The 14,769-nt window shown below is 36.9% G+C and overlaps 2 protein-coding genes across 2 annotated transcripts; one reads left to right on the top strand and one right to left on the bottom strand.

Moving 5' to 3' along the window:
* Positions 1 to 3: 3 nt before the first annotated feature.
* tbc1d20 (TBC1 domain family, member 20) lies at positions 4 to 8,913 on the bottom strand. Its single transcript, XM_027140736.2, has 8 exons — positions 8,544 to 8,913; positions 7,342 to 7,527; positions 7,179 to 7,259; positions 6,739 to 6,925; positions 4,839 to 4,940; positions 3,923 to 4,064; positions 3,249 to 3,433; positions 4 to 2,240 (listed from the first exon to the last, which is right to left on the bottom strand). The coding sequence occupies exons 1-8, from the start codon at positions 8,608 to 8,610 to the stop codon at positions 1,967 to 1,969; spliced, it is 1,224 nt and encodes a 407-aa protein (XP_026996537.1). The 5' UTR covers positions 8,611 to 8,913; the 3' UTR covers positions 4 to 1,966.
* Positions 8,914 to 9,290: 377 nt separating this feature from the next.
* bloc1s1 (biogenesis of lysosomal organelles complex-1, subunit 1) lies at positions 9,291 to 14,418 on the top strand. The gene is made up of 4 exons (XM_027140715.2): positions 9,291 to 9,490; positions 10,464 to 10,536; positions 11,305 to 11,437; positions 13,586 to 14,418. The coding sequence occupies exons 1-4, from the start codon at positions 9,430 to 9,432 to the stop codon at positions 13,694 to 13,696; spliced, it is 378 nt and encodes a 125-aa protein (XP_026996516.1). The 5' UTR covers positions 9,291 to 9,429; the 3' UTR covers positions 13,697 to 14,418.
* The last annotated feature ends 351 nt before the right edge of the window (positions 14,419 to 14,769 follow it).

The raw sequence follows: 14,769 nt of genomic DNA, 5'->3' as shown, positions 1-14,769 counted from the left end.
TCGTGGTTTCTTAAAAGTTTATTTGTTGGTCAACATATTTTGCAGATGAATTAAATGTTGTTAAAAGAATGACCAGGATTTTCCAAATTTTCAGCAAAGTGCAAGCAGCAAACATAAAGAATATATTTTCAGTACAAATAAATGATCAAATATGATTTTTTTTAATAACTATAAATTATGGTGAAGGTGAACATACGGATTAAACACGTGTTATAATATATAACTTAACCTTTTAAGTGGATTTATAAAGTGATGATTAGACTGCGTTGATATCTATAAATAGAGAAAACAGTTCAAATTTATGCACCGTTTATGTTACTAAGGGATTCTATAACCATACCATCAAGTAACAAACAGTCCCGCAGTTTACTCTTAACATATTATGATGTTTTATACAGGATTATTTAACGCCTCCACTTACAGAACAGAATCTGTAATGGAACAGAAATTGTGCATAACAGAGATTGTTGCATAAAATATTTGATCTGTCGGTTTAAATGTAAACCGAACTGTAAAAAACATCGGAAGATCACTGGGCTTTCAAGAATAACGACATCCAGACTGCTGAGACTAATTTCACACATTGTTCAGTATTTGTGCACATGCAGTTTTCTCCTTTTTATGAATGGTTAATAATTTATTACATTTTCACAGCTCATCATTCGGTTAGAGAACAATGGAGCAAATCTTACATCAAGGTCTCTTAAGGGAGTGTGCAGTTATCAAAATAAAAAAAATAAATAAAAAAATTAAAAAAATGCCATTGGATGATATTGAAACAGCCACTGGGTGATACTCCGATCTCTGATTTCTTTAACAATCTGATGGTATACCATAATATACCCTAAGGTGAAACATCAATGTTCTTGTATTTTGAGTATACGAAGTGTATATAAACTGTGACAATTAATTTATATTCAGTCAAAGAGCACATATTGAAAATAATTAGCTTTATTAACTGCAAAAAAAAAAGTGCTTCTAATATAAAGGTGGGATTTATATTAAATAAAGGATTTTGGTCTAAATGTTATTGTAAAGAAAATTCACTTTCTCTTAATAATGAATAGATCCATTTAGCACTCGTAATTGCAAACATTTACGCTGTTTAGATTTGTGAATCTGCGACTGTAAGCGTGACACCATAATCTGTTTTGCAGGTACAAACCTAAGCCTATTACAAATCGTACGTATCAAAGGTGATACAATGGTAATGTTGCAAATATAAATGACACTTTATGTGTCTTTAACTTTAATGCTATACAATGACGAATAACTGGTTATTATTCCGAATAATGGTTATGAAACCTTACTCGTTGAGGCCCGAGTCCAAATGGATGAGCCAGAAAAGTAAGAAGGTGAAACCAAGTGGTGAAACCAGCTTAAAGGAGGTGATGGGATGGCCATGTGGATGGGTCCAAGAAGCCAAAGAGGAAGGGTAAAGTGGTCAGTTTCTGAGAGATGAGGGAGTGAGTCCAAATGGATGGGTCAGAAAGGTAAGGCAGTGAGGTCAGGTGGTCAGGTTTAGAGGGATGGTAAAGGTGTGGCCATGTGGATGGGTCCATAAAGGTAAGGAGGTAGGGGCAAGAGGATAAAGTGTTAGTAAAAGAGTGAAGTATAAACCCATTGTACGAGTCGTAATCTAGGAAATGAATATCACATGATCACAAGGAAACATACAAACTTTGTCAAATTCATGATGGATTCCGAATTCATAAAATGACTAGTTTGAGGCTTCATGTACAGTACATGTGATTTCTTTTGACAATCTTGTACTGTTCTGGTCTGGCTCAATAGTGTGATCATCAAAAAATCCTGCTCCTTAGTTCAAACATGTGAGGGAAAAACACTTTGTTGTAATCTCTCTTAGTATGACATTATTTAGGCCTCACAAATATAAATAAAAAAAAAGAAAAAACTGAATTTGGCCCGTCCCAATGTCCTGAGAGACAGGTCCGGTCTGTGCATGTTAGGGAAACAAGAGGTTGAATTTAGGTGCCCACTCCAGTGCAGAGTTCACTACAGCTAATGCAGCAGCCCCCAGTGCCACGGTGATGCCCATCACTGCCAGTCTGACAAGCCGTCGAGCAGCAGGTCGAATCACGGCCACGGTGCCACGCTGAGGGTCGATGGTGCCGCCATGCTGCTTCTGCTGCTGCTCTTTCTGTCTGCGGCGAAGCACGGTTTCAGGCTTCTGCTGCGCTGAGGCCAGCTCAAAGTCTGTGAAGGTGGACACGGCCGTTCTGAAACAGAGAATGACATCCTGAGTCATTACATTCTGTAACTAAACAGGGCATCACAAATCAGCATATCTGCCAGTTTAAACTAAATGTCAGACATTTTGGTTTCCTACGGTTGCCATAGTTTTGAACCAGTGCTACATTACTAACAATTGGCTGAAAATGAATAGATGCTTATCTGCCTCGAACCAGCACTTCAGTAATGTCAGACAAACCTGCAGATGTGATTTCCACAATGTGAAGTACTGGGATTTATAAACTTGAATCACAACTGGAATAGTATTTTTCCTTAGTGTAAAATCTCCAAATAAGAATGCATAGATACAGTTAAAACAAATACATAAATTGGACCAAGGAAAGACTCTGAGTAAAGAGTTTGGCTACATTAGAGAAACATTCAAGAAATGCAGAGTAAGAAATTCAAAAAATCTCAATGGAATCTATTTCCAATGACCTTTTCCTGTTTTAATTAATATGAATACAGAATAAGAGGGTAAACACTTAGAAATTATGATCAGGCTTACTTAACCCTTGTATGTTGTTCGGGTCTGTGGGACCCATATTCATAAACATCAATAGTTTTGAAAAACTTTGCTTCCCTGTAAATTTGTTGATCTTTTCCACTCATAACTTGATTAAATTTGATTTTCTTTTTTATATTACATTTTATTAAAAAAAACAACAACAAAACGAGTAGCACTTTAATTAAAAAATGTGATGTAATAAAGGTAAAGGGCAAATATTAACCATATATACTGTTTATATTGCTTGTAATTGGGATGAAGTAAACATTTGTAGAGTATTTTAACATAAAATTTTTGATTGTGTTGAATTAAAAACCCAAAAATACATCGGGTCGATCAGACCCACTAACACTGGCTGAGTAACAAACATACGAACATCTTACAAGGGTTAAAATGTATATTTATGGTAAATGAAACATACAAAAAAAGAAACGTGTTATTCTGATGAGAGAAAGGAAGTAAACGGGTAGGAGGGAAGGTGACTCACTGCTGAGAACGCTCCTGAGTTGCTCCTTTTGCTAGCTCGGATGGAGGGAACTGTACAAAAAGGTCTCCGGCGCGACTGATCAGGGTCTCATAGGGGAGGTCTTGAGGGATCTGAGAGAGCAGGTGGTGCATCATGGCCATGTCACACTCACAGTCCAGCACCTCCTCCTCTCGATACAGCACGATCTGTACACACAGACATGATGAACAGATGAGGAAAGCACTGGCTTCCTGACATATCTTTGATAGCCAGTGATTTAAAAAAAAAAAAGACAGTAGCAGTTTCAGTAGCAGACAAACAATCAATACAGTAACCCTAATATTTCTCATGATGGGTGAAAATGAATAAGTAGTTATCTTTAACAAGAAATCACCATGTATCTCTCACCCTGTTACCTAACTATTCCCACCAATATTACTGGTTCTGTAACTTTTTCTGACCTGCCGTGTCTCTCCAACGAGATTGCTTACGTTTGCAAAAGCAAATACAGCTGGCTGTAAATATTTGCACTGTTAAACCCGGCTGTCGGAAGCTCAATAAAAGCCTCAGTTCAAATTGCCTACTTGTCTCTGCTTACCCAAAATAGCCGAGACAAATAATACCTGTCCTGAATAAGAGAGCACTGTGTAAGTCTGACCATAGAAACAGTCAGCAAGGTGAAAGAGCAAACTCACCACAGCAGCAAAATAAATTGGCATCAGTGGATGGCAGGCCAAGAAGAAATCGTACAACCGCACTACATGCCGGAAATCTGACAATACATGGCCGAACCAGGTAATGAGCCAGCTCAGGGCGAAGATGGTGCCCACCTCAGCTCTAGAGCAAAGAAATCAGTGGGTTTCATCATTTCACAGTAAATATCCATAAAACTCAGTATATAAGATGAAAAAGTAAATAACTTTTGGCAAGAATTTCGTCAGCATTAAGAACATAATTTTTGCCATATTTCATCATTTTAAGGCTAAATTTAAGAGTAATTCTGTATATACACCTTGTAAAAACTTATTTTTACATTCTTTAAAGGCAGGGTGCATGATGTTTGAGAAATGCTTCAGAAAACTGAGTCGGGCCGACTAACAAAACAAACGTGTAGCCAATGAGCAGAAACGGGCGCGTCTTGTCAATATGCGGTGGAGAGAGTGTTCAGTGCACGTCTGACATTAGCTGAAAGCGACTGAAACATTAACATGGCGGATACCTGCCGTTACCTCTGCCTCGGGTTCTAGGTGTTAAACATCGTCTTCTGAGAGAAACACGCAGTACTATAAAAACACATTTGTATTACCATAGTATTACTCATTGTGTTCATTTATTGATAAAAATATCCCCTTGGCCAGCTGCCCCAACAGGTTCCGCATTAATAGCTGCCTGAGTTGTGCATGTATGTGTGGGGTGGAGCTATCAATACAGGCACCCATTTGGGTTAGGGGCGTGTTTGTTAAGGTGATTTCAAATGTCAACATTGGCTTCCAGAGATCATGCACCGCACCTTTAACAATCTAAATGCACAATCATCCCACGTAGGCAACTCCCAAATATCTAAACAAGAAAACTTAATACACAACTAAAATATCCAAATGATTTACTAACTGTTGCATGAAGTCATACACCTCTGGGTTGACTCGCTCTATAATCGGCATAAGGTAGTTGAGGATGTGTTTTGTGTTGTCCATGGTGGGGTCCATAAAGTCCCTTTAAAGGAAAAAAGATTAAGGACAAATCATTACATTTTACTTAAAAACATGTGGAACGAGTGAAGGCAAAATCCATAAAAAAGAAAATTAGTATGCATTATAAGACGTGTATGCACTATAAAACTGTAAAGGTTTTATATGCCTCAGTTTTCTCATTGGTCTTCTTATCGACCAAATATCTAACAAACGAATAAAGAATTAGGAATGAAAAGTGTGGATGTCTGGGGAAAAAAGTCATGACCCTCTAGATGTGATCTGAACTATTTAGTCAGTCAGGATTTCAATTCCTCTTTTCATCACTGCATTCTACAACATGTTAGAAACATTCATTTGAGATTCTGCTCCATGTTTAAGTCACTAAATCACATCATGTGCAGATTTGTCAGGTGACTATAGAATCTCCTGTTTTACCAGATTCTCTCTTCATGTCTACTGGAGGCAGATGTGGTGACTGGGGAGCACACCAAAGCTGTCGTGATCTCGCTCTCTGGATCATGGAACCAGTTTAAGACTTGACGCATTACTTCGGTGGAAGTAGCAGTTTGTACTCAGCATTACTTAACGATCCTTAGGTTGACTGTGACATTTAGATTTCTGTTTGTATTAGGCCCAGTGTGCTCCAAGAACACATTTCCACACAATTAAACCAACAGCACCACCCTGCACTGCTTAAAGATGGTGGGTTATGTCCATGTATTTATGCTGTTGATGCCCAAATCTGACCTCAATGGATGTGGATATCGGCATGTTGCTGAAGAAATACAGGGCCTTTTTACACCTGGTCACTTCATGTGTTTTCTCTGATCCGATAGCTATCTGATTTGTTAAAACTGTTCCATTTAGGCAATATAAATGCGTCTTGGCGAACTGGATATCAGTCCGATCTTTCTACTTCCGCCCAAAATGCAAATATATTTTACCTCATTTCCGGGGTAATTGAAATGGAACACGCTTTGGTGTATGCGGTTTTCAGAATGCGATCAAAAAGAAGATGAAAAAACTCGTTATGCCGGTTATGCTACAAAAAACAGCATTTACTGTTTGCTGCATTTTCGCTGGCGGCAGCAGCGCATTTTAAGACCCAACGAGACACCTGGCTGAAAGCTCACCTGCGAGTAACGTACTTCCGTTTGGGAGGAGTATAGCGCTGATGTATGTCTTGAACAACCACATTCATTTACACCTGTCCAGTTTAATCTGAAATGCGTCCCAGACCACCTCCCGAAGGGGTTTGAACGATCGGATTTATATCCGTCTCGAAAGCGTTTCGGAGGGCATTTAGACCTGGTCTTTTTACGATCGGATAGCTATCGGATCACAGAAGTGACCAGGTGTAAAAAACCCCAGAGACTATTCAAACCTGATATTTTTGTGCAGATTGGGTGAACCTGTGTCCACAGTAGCCTCAAATTTCTGTCTTTCCCTGACATGACTGGATCCCTCTGCTGTTGTAGCCTGTCCACTTCGGGATCTGTCATGTTCTGCTTTAGGATATGCTTTCCTGCTCACCACAGATGTAAAGAGTTACTATAACTATCTTGTACGCTTCAAAGAGTCTGGCAATTTTTCTTTTCTCTTTCTCATCAACAAGCCATTTCAGCCACCCACCAGTTAGTGTGCGTATGTATGTGGAATGATAAATACAACAGTTGTAAATGAGGTTTGTGGTATAAAGTGAAATGTTCCAGACAACTCAGCAAGTACAGAGGATTTTCTACTACCAAAGCTGATTTACTGTACATGTCCTGCACACATTTGCATGTCTGAAATGTATTTATAGGAAACTGCTGCTCCACCTGAGATGGTGTGTGGAGAGTTTCTCCACCAGCGCAGTGGCAAGGCGTTCTCCCAGTACGAGCAGGAAGGTTACCACGATGTCGTGATAGCCCTGATAATAGTGCAGCTGGGGGTTATTTTGCAGCACGCGCAGGATGATGTCGATCAGCTCTTCCTGCAGTCCCATCCTCTGATCGTCAGGCATACCTGAACAAAGTAAGCGTCAAAGTTAACTTACAATATTTGGCGATGAAGAGATGTTAAGAAAAGCTGACTGTATTATGACCACCACAGTTTCCCAATATCAGTGTTCCAATGTGTAGTGTGAACAAGCATCCTTACCAAGACCTGACCTTGTGTATACCGATTCATGATCTAGAGACGCACCTCACATGACTCACTGTTATGTATTATAATAATAGACCAAAGAGCTCACTAAAGCACGTTTTTTGTCACTAACCTTTAGGAAAGCGTCTCAGGGATCTCTGTACATCCAAGAGCACCTGGTTGTAGTCCTTATCATTCTCTCTATTCACATCATCTGGAAAGGAAACCATTTTTTGTGACCTATCAACAACCTACAGCAAGCATTAAACAATTTCAGCTCACTTTACCAAACTTACCAAGTTTTTCAGGGATGTTCTCTACAGGGACGTTCAGTAGCCATGGCCAGACTTTACGGCGGATCTCATCGGTCATGAGCCCTCCTTCACTAATGGCCATCCTCCTTAGTGTGGCCACGTCGACCGGTGTCGCGTTCAGAGCCTGTGTGATCTCAGCCGTCTTCCTCTTCCTCTTTGAGTCAGCATCTGCATGCACAGTCACAATCGTTAACAGTGCAAAGAATATTATTTCAGAAGTCTTACCGAAAGCCAAAAACAGATATTGTGAAATGAAATGTCATTCTTTAACCTTTACCCCAATCCCGTTATTATCCCAAATGCCTCTGTGCTTGATAAATAGTACACTACATAAAAGTGTAAGCGCTATTCAGGAGGTGGGAGAGAGGAGGATGGTAGCAAAACTATCATTGCTCGAGAACGACTCTTACCCCCTGTATGAAACGGTTTAATCTCTGAGCAGCTCCTTCAGGGACAGACTGTTACATCCTAAGTGTCTGAAGAAGCGATACAGACGCTCTTTTCTCCCTGCTGCTATTAGACTTTACAATCAAAGCTGCTCCCAGTGAACCAGGCTTTAGTATTAGTATTTTATAACAGAAATTTTAAAAACGTGCAATTTTACCTGTGTGAAATATGTCTGTTAGTGTAACTACTTACTCGTGGTCTCTTTTTCTTCTCTGTATTTATATGTTGTGTTGTGTATATACTGTATAGTACATTATGTCTCTATTCTTTTATATATTTGCATTTCTTTCTCTTTGCTGCTGTAACATATAAATTTCCCCACTGTGGGACGAATAAAGGGACATCATATCTTATCTTTATCTTCATCTTATTCATCCACACTCCACATAATTGCACTTAATACACAAAGCAAGCAATCATTTGGGATTCAGTCAATGTGTCATTATACATTTTGAACACGGATTTAGCTTTCATACACTAAATTATTTATAACAATATAAAACTATACTGACACCAAACCACCTGAAACATCTGGTAGCATCACAAAATTGATGGCTAGATCGAGGCTTATATAACAATACATTCATATTTAACAACAACACGTTAGATGGAAGGAAACTGATCAACTCAAAAGGAAAAAACAAACCAAAAACAGTTTATAAGGAAACAACAAACCTCCGTTTTGTAAACATTGAAGCTTTGTTGTGATTTTTGTGCTACATTTGTTTAGCTTTTACCTTGTTTTCCGATCCCATCTAAAGACATAGAGGAGGATCCGACATTTCTGGCCTTTTTTAGGTTCATGATGTTGTGGACATGTTATGTTTTCTCTTCAGCTCGCAGGAACAGCAGCGAACACACAAGAGCCATCCGATTTCCTGCACATCACAATATCAGCTAGCATAACGGCTGAGAAACAGGCCACGCCCACTCAGACGTTCAAACTGACCTTTACACCGAGCTTAAACACTTCCACATACATACGTTCACATCTGTACATAATAAACAGCTGCTACAGACATTATTTCATCCGAAGTGGCGACAAATACGGCGTCTGTGCTACAGCATCCTCTCTGAGCTGGCATTCACCAGATGCGGAAGTGAACCACAATGGGGGGGGGGGGGGGGAATAAAGGTCCTCTAACGGTTCCTGTTATTCCTGACACGCCTCCTTGAATCGGATCAAATGTGGAATTCAGTACAAAAACTAGTCTTGTGTTTGATTCGTGACATGAGGACAATGTGCTTGACAACTCTTATAACCATCCTGGTTCATTTTTTAAAATATCTTTTAATATTGCAGTTTTAAATTCTGACTTATTTTTTTTTAAAAAAAAGAATAAAAAATACAGTCACTGTCCAGAGCAACATTTATTACACGCCACTTGCATTGTCCACAAACTTTTATGTATTTATTTATTTTCATGATTTTATCCCTTTCATTTCTTGTATCATTTTCACTACCTTTATATTTTGAGACTTTTAATTTGAAAAGTTCGACCCACGTGTTCTGTCATATGACTTTGGCCTTAACACCGTCAACAAACAATTCAGGGTTTTTTTTAAAAATCTTTATAATATTGTGCGGTTTTTTGGGGGTGTTTGTGTAACATTAATGCAGCAATGCTTTCACGGTTATTAAAGGAACATCAAGTTAAACAAAACGAAAGGAAAGAGCTTCAAGGTATGGTCTTTATTCTAGAGAAGTTAAACTACATGATTTCCTGCAGCGTGATGAAAGGGAATAAAATAAAATAAATAAAAAATAAAAAACAGATTTGATTTGTCTCTAAGGACTTTGAGCATTTAGAGCAAGAACAGAGGATGTGGGCAAATTGCACTATTTTAGAGCAGGGAATGAAATTCTAAATCTAATTCTTATTAGTCATGTATATAACTACAGTCCAACAAAACCTGAACATTTTCCTGCTCTAACACATTTACTAAAAATTAGGATTATTTAATGTATTCTGTAGCTTCCTGCTTGTGAAACAATAGATATGTATTTTATTGGCATTTCAAATTTACAGCTCAAACACTGACTCTGTTCAGGAGAAAGCACCTAATGTGTGCACAAAAGACACCAGATGGCACAGATATCTGAATATTCACGAGTCCTCGTAATCATTTGCATGTAATCTGTTGTGTTGTATTTTACTTATTTGTTTGTTTGTTTGTTTATTTTCATTGTAAATGTTTTAAAACAAGGGACAAAAAAGACTAAGGTTGGAAAAATGTTGATCAGTCATTGGAAACAATGGTAGTCAATGACTAGTCATTGGGAGAAAGGATAACAATCAGTGATTGGTCAGTGGAAACATCTAGTAATTGTGAGCAGCAGTGATCAGTGAAATGTCAATAGAATAGAATGGTGATCGGTGATTGGGTGTTGGGACAATAGTGATCAGTGACTAGAATTTTATCCCCATTGTAAATTCAACAGTGCTAATAATAATAGTAAGAAGAAGAAGAAGAAGAAATAAATAAAATGGTTTAGTAAAGAAATATTCAAGATTTTTTTAGCCTAATGTCCATTCAGTGAAACAGTAGCATTTGTGTATACCATTGCCGTGTACAAGTATTTCAAATAACTATTAATTTTGAATGTATTAATTGACATTTGATAGCACTTTTTTCTGTGATTTAATTTAACACAGAGCGACGACGACGTGAAGCCATTGCAGCCGCCACCTGCTTAACAGAGGCTTTAGTGGACCATCTGAATGTGGGGTAAGAGTCTAATAGAGCTATTCCTAATAGAGCTAATAGGGCATGTGGTACTGTAGCATAGTGGTTAAGGTGTTGGGCTACCAATCGGAAGGTTGTGAGTTTGATCCCTGGTCCACCACGCTGCCACTGTTGGGCCCCTGAGCAAGGCCCTTATCCCTCAATTGTTCAGCTGTATAAAAAAATTAGATAATGTAAGTCACTCTGTATAGGGCATCTGCCAAATGCTGTAAATGAAAAGCAAATGTATTCCCTGTGACCTCAGTGTGACACTTCTATATTTAGTTGTGTAATGAATAGTTTATTTATAAACCAGTGCACATAAATAGAAGCATTAATCCTAAAGAATGAGTCTGTACATGTGATATAAGGCTCTATAATCATTATAATCATAATCTGGGATTGTAGTGAAGAATCTGTGTGGGGAAAATAGCACCAATGCACTAGAAGGATTATGAAACTAAAGAATTTCCAAATTGAAAAAAAAAGATGCCCTTTTGTTGTATTTATACATACCAGTATTTTATTTTCCTTATCCTGTTTACTTTATGTACATGTGATACCATCATGCCTATCTTTTTATATAAATTAATGTCTCTGTTTATTTCTTTAGTTAATTGATTTATCTGCTCTGTAAAGCAGTTTTTATTTTATTTTTTATCATAGGCTATATTTTGATTCTATAAATTCTGTGAACTTGGTGCATCTGCTAGCTCTTTTAAACCAGGTTCCTTCTCTTTAACCTGTCCACCGTTCTGTCCCTCTTACCAGAGTGGCTCAGGCGTATGTTAATCAGCGCAAACTGGACCATGAGGTGAAGACACTGCAGGTTCAGGCAGCTCAGTTTTCTAAACAGACGTCGCAGTGGATCAGCATGGTGGAAAGCTTCAACCAGGCATTAAAGGTACAATACCATTGTTATTTTGAAGTGTTCAAGGTGTAAATTTTTACATTTTGAGCTTCTAGATGTCTATATAAAAACGCTAAGAGCGAGCACTTCAGTGATATATACCATGAAAATAAGTGCTCCACAAATATCATTTTGTGTTTTATTCTCAGACCTTATAAATTCAACTCCGGCAAAATAAATTGTCTGGCAGTAGATTGTAAGAAAGATTGCCCCAGGCAAGATCAGTCATGAGATTTGTCCATAACAACAAAAGTCTCTGTAGAGCCTTACATAGATTTCTTGCTGTACTGTTTCAGCTCCCAGGATCCCTCTCATTCTTAAGAAACAAACGAGACTTGATTAGTCTTTATTTGAGTTCAATACACTCTGCTTATTTCCTGATTCACTGTAGTTTGTCGTTATAATGTCTCTAGCATAGCCAATGTAAATTCGATATAACAGCTTTCTGTAAATAATCTTGTTTGTGTACAACTTTTAAAGAAGATGATAGAAAATGCAAGATGACACGGTAACACTAGCGTAAAACGTGCAAGCTGATTAACTAGAAGAGGCAGAGATGTTAACTTGTCAAGGCTATTGAAAAATAAGCACATGCCTAATATAAAGATTGATTCCTTCTCCTGTTTCTTTACATGCTGGTTATCGTTGACATGCAGAACTGCAGAATATTTTTTTTATGAAATCTTTATTCATTATTTGTAAATCTCCCACTAGATACACATACACAATTTATCTGATTTCACACATATCTTTTTCTTCAGAATTGCAGTATTGTATGATTTTGACCTGGTATGTATTTTAAAAGGTAGACAACCACTGGAAAAATCTAATAATCTAAAATTGTCTAATAATAGAAATATAAAATAGAATAAAATATATAATATAAAATATAAAATAGAATAAAATAATTTTTAAATATTCTGATCGTTTAATGTTAACAGCATAACTTTTTTTGGTCCTCTATTTCTTATTCCCAGTAAAGTCTCTTGCCTGTAAACACCCTAAATGACGTCTTTGCTGCATCTGTTAATTTTCGGGTCATGCCTCTAGGTTTATTGGATTAGTTGTCTTGTAAATGAAAGGATCTTTTGTCTCTACTAAGAATACAAATATCTATTTGTAAATCTGGGCCAAGCAGTTTTTAATTCTGAAGCCTTGTAATTCACTAGAAAGCTTACTATATAAACTCACAGTTGGATATATTTTAATTAGGTTAATGCAAAAAAAAAAACACCACAATGTGTGGTGGCCTGGGAAAACACTTCATCTGGTGAAATTTGGACATTTTATATTATATGTGGTCGAGCATTCAAGGATAAAAAAAATGACAAAAGCATAATTTGACATTTAATTCCAATTTCACTAAAATACTGCACACCTACCTTTTAATTTTCCTTTAATTATAAAAAAAACAACATTGCTGCTCACAAAAGTTCAGAAGAATTATAAATTTGTAATAGGAAAAGATTTCTTACTGTATCAGCATCAGTCTCTGTCTTTAAATACAACTTTCATTTGTTTATGCTAACAACAGCAGGTAAATAATTGTTAATTAATTTAATTAGTTTAAAATGTTGGTTCATTTTCTTGTTAGAAATGACATTTTATTGTCAAAAGTTTTACATTTGTCTGTAAAGAGTCCACTTTGTGCACATTGGCATTGACATGCTGGGACAGGTTTGGGTCTTGGTTCTAGTGAAATCTTACTTCTACAGCATATCAAGGTGTTTTATACAACTGTACAATTTCAACTGTGGCAACAGTTTGGGGAAGACCTACATTTTGCTGTGTGCCCACAAACATTTGGCTATAGTGTAAGACTTCCATTAAAAAACTTGATCAAATCTTGAGAAAATCAGACTGCAGTCACTGCTGTGTATGTTGAGCTTTACAGGCAAAGACCCAAGGCAAAATCAGAATCCTAAATAAAAAGATATCATTAAGTTTTCTCAAAGTGGAGATCATCAGTTTTGGCAGTTTGCTAGAATTCAGCCACAAGTGACAGCCAAACATACCTTATGTTACAGGCACTGCTATAGGGAAAAACGATGTCTTTCAGTTTGGAAAATTTGATACATTACAGATTTTAATTTGTTTATCAACCTTTCCTATTTACCCCTTCATTTCCTTTTTTTTGGACAGGAAATTGGTGATGTGGAGAACTGGGCGCGCAGCATTGAGATGGACATGAGGACTATCGCCACAGCTCTGGAGTACGTACACAAAGGCCAGATCCAGACGGCATCTTCATAGAATGCCTGTGCAGACGGAGAGCAGAACAGGGACAACATTTTCCTTTAGGATTTTGTAGTAGTGTAGATCTTGGATTACTGCTACATTGATAGAGGAATGAAATTGCTTATGATGAACTGCTAATTTTGCTTAGTCTAGAATCATGTTTGCTGCTAAATTATGATGTATTTTGTCTGGACATTTTTTTTCTCACCCAAACAACACATACCAAGAACACCTGTGTTTTTATAACACTGAGTTTATATAGAAAATGTTTGAATAACAAATGCTAAGCTTTGTTTTATTGTTTGTGTCTGTTAATAACCCTTTCATTTTTTAATGACTTAGCATTCACATTATATGATATGTTAGTGTCAGGATGGATGGTTATAGTCTTGAAGGCTCAGACACAAGTCCAAAATGAAGCACAGAGAAGCCAGATGGTGACATTGCCTCTCTTGTAAGTCACTTTGAATAAAAAAATAATAAATGTTAATGGAATGTTAATGTATTAGACCATCGAGATGCATCATGTCCTTACTGGGTATTTAATAAACAAGGCTGGGGGTAAAGATAAGTAATTATAATGATTATTTTCCATTAAGCATGTCCCAGGTTTTATTTTTCCTATACAACAGCTGTTTGTTAATGAAATAAACTCACTTTTTTATTATTTATATTTGCATGTAATGAAGAACATCGATTAAACAAGTTATTTCGTAATAAATTATATAAGCTATAAACATCTGTTTCCTCACAAGCCTCTCTTTTTTCTGTTTCTTGTAGTTAATAATAATAATAATAATAATAATAATAATAATAATAATAATAAAAATAATAATAATTTTAAAAAAAGCTTTTTTATGTTTTTGAAAAGTGTAAAAGTCTCCTGACATTAAGACTTCCCTCTGGAGGAAATTTACAGAACGGTACAAAGACCTGACACTGGAGAATCCTTCCTTATATCTTAAATGTCTATTTAAAGAAAATTTTACTATATCAAACATTGGAAATTATACTGCTTATTATAAGCCTAAATGATGTATGACAACAAGATGCCAAACAAAGCGTCTGTACAGTCACGTGTTCTTTTA

This window comes from Tachysurus fulvidraco, chromosome 2 (assembly GCF_022655615.1).
Source record: "Tachysurus fulvidraco isolate hzauxx_2018 chromosome 2, HZAU_PFXX_2.0, whole genome shotgun sequence".
Lineage (NCBI taxonomy): Eukaryota > Metazoa > Chordata > Actinopteri > Siluriformes > Bagridae > Tachysurus > Tachysurus fulvidraco.
The sequence above is the reverse complement of the archived record's forward strand: the minus strand, read 5'-3'. Positions and strand labels throughout refer to the sequence as shown.

Excerpts from the sequence above, each read along its gene's own strand:
- tbc1d20 (XM_027140736.2), bottom strand. The coding sequence starts at position 8,610 with ATGAACCTAAAAAAGGCCAGAAATGTCGGATCCTCCTCTATGTCTTTA. Across the intron at positions 6,926-7,178 it reads CCTGAGACGCTTTCCTAAAG|GTATGCCTGACGATCAGAGG; the intron begins GTTAGTGACAAA and ends TACTTTGTTCAG. Across the intron at positions 4,065-4,838 it reads GTGTATGACTTCATGCAACA|AGCTGAGGTGGGCACCATCT; the intron begins GTTAGTAAATCA and ends TCTTTGCTCTAG.
- bloc1s1 (XM_027140715.2), top strand. The coding sequence starts at position 9,430 with ATGCTTTCACGGTTATTAAAGGAACATCAAGTTAAACAAAACGAAAGG. Across the intron at positions 9,491-10,463 it reads CGAAAGGAAAGAGCTTCAAG|AGCGACGACGACGTGAAGCC; the intron begins GTATGGTCTTTA and ends AATTTAACACAG. Across the intron at positions 10,537-11,304 it reads GTGGACCATCTGAATGTGGG|AGTGGCTCAGGCGTATGTTA; the intron begins GTAAGAGTCTAA and ends CCCTCTTACCAG.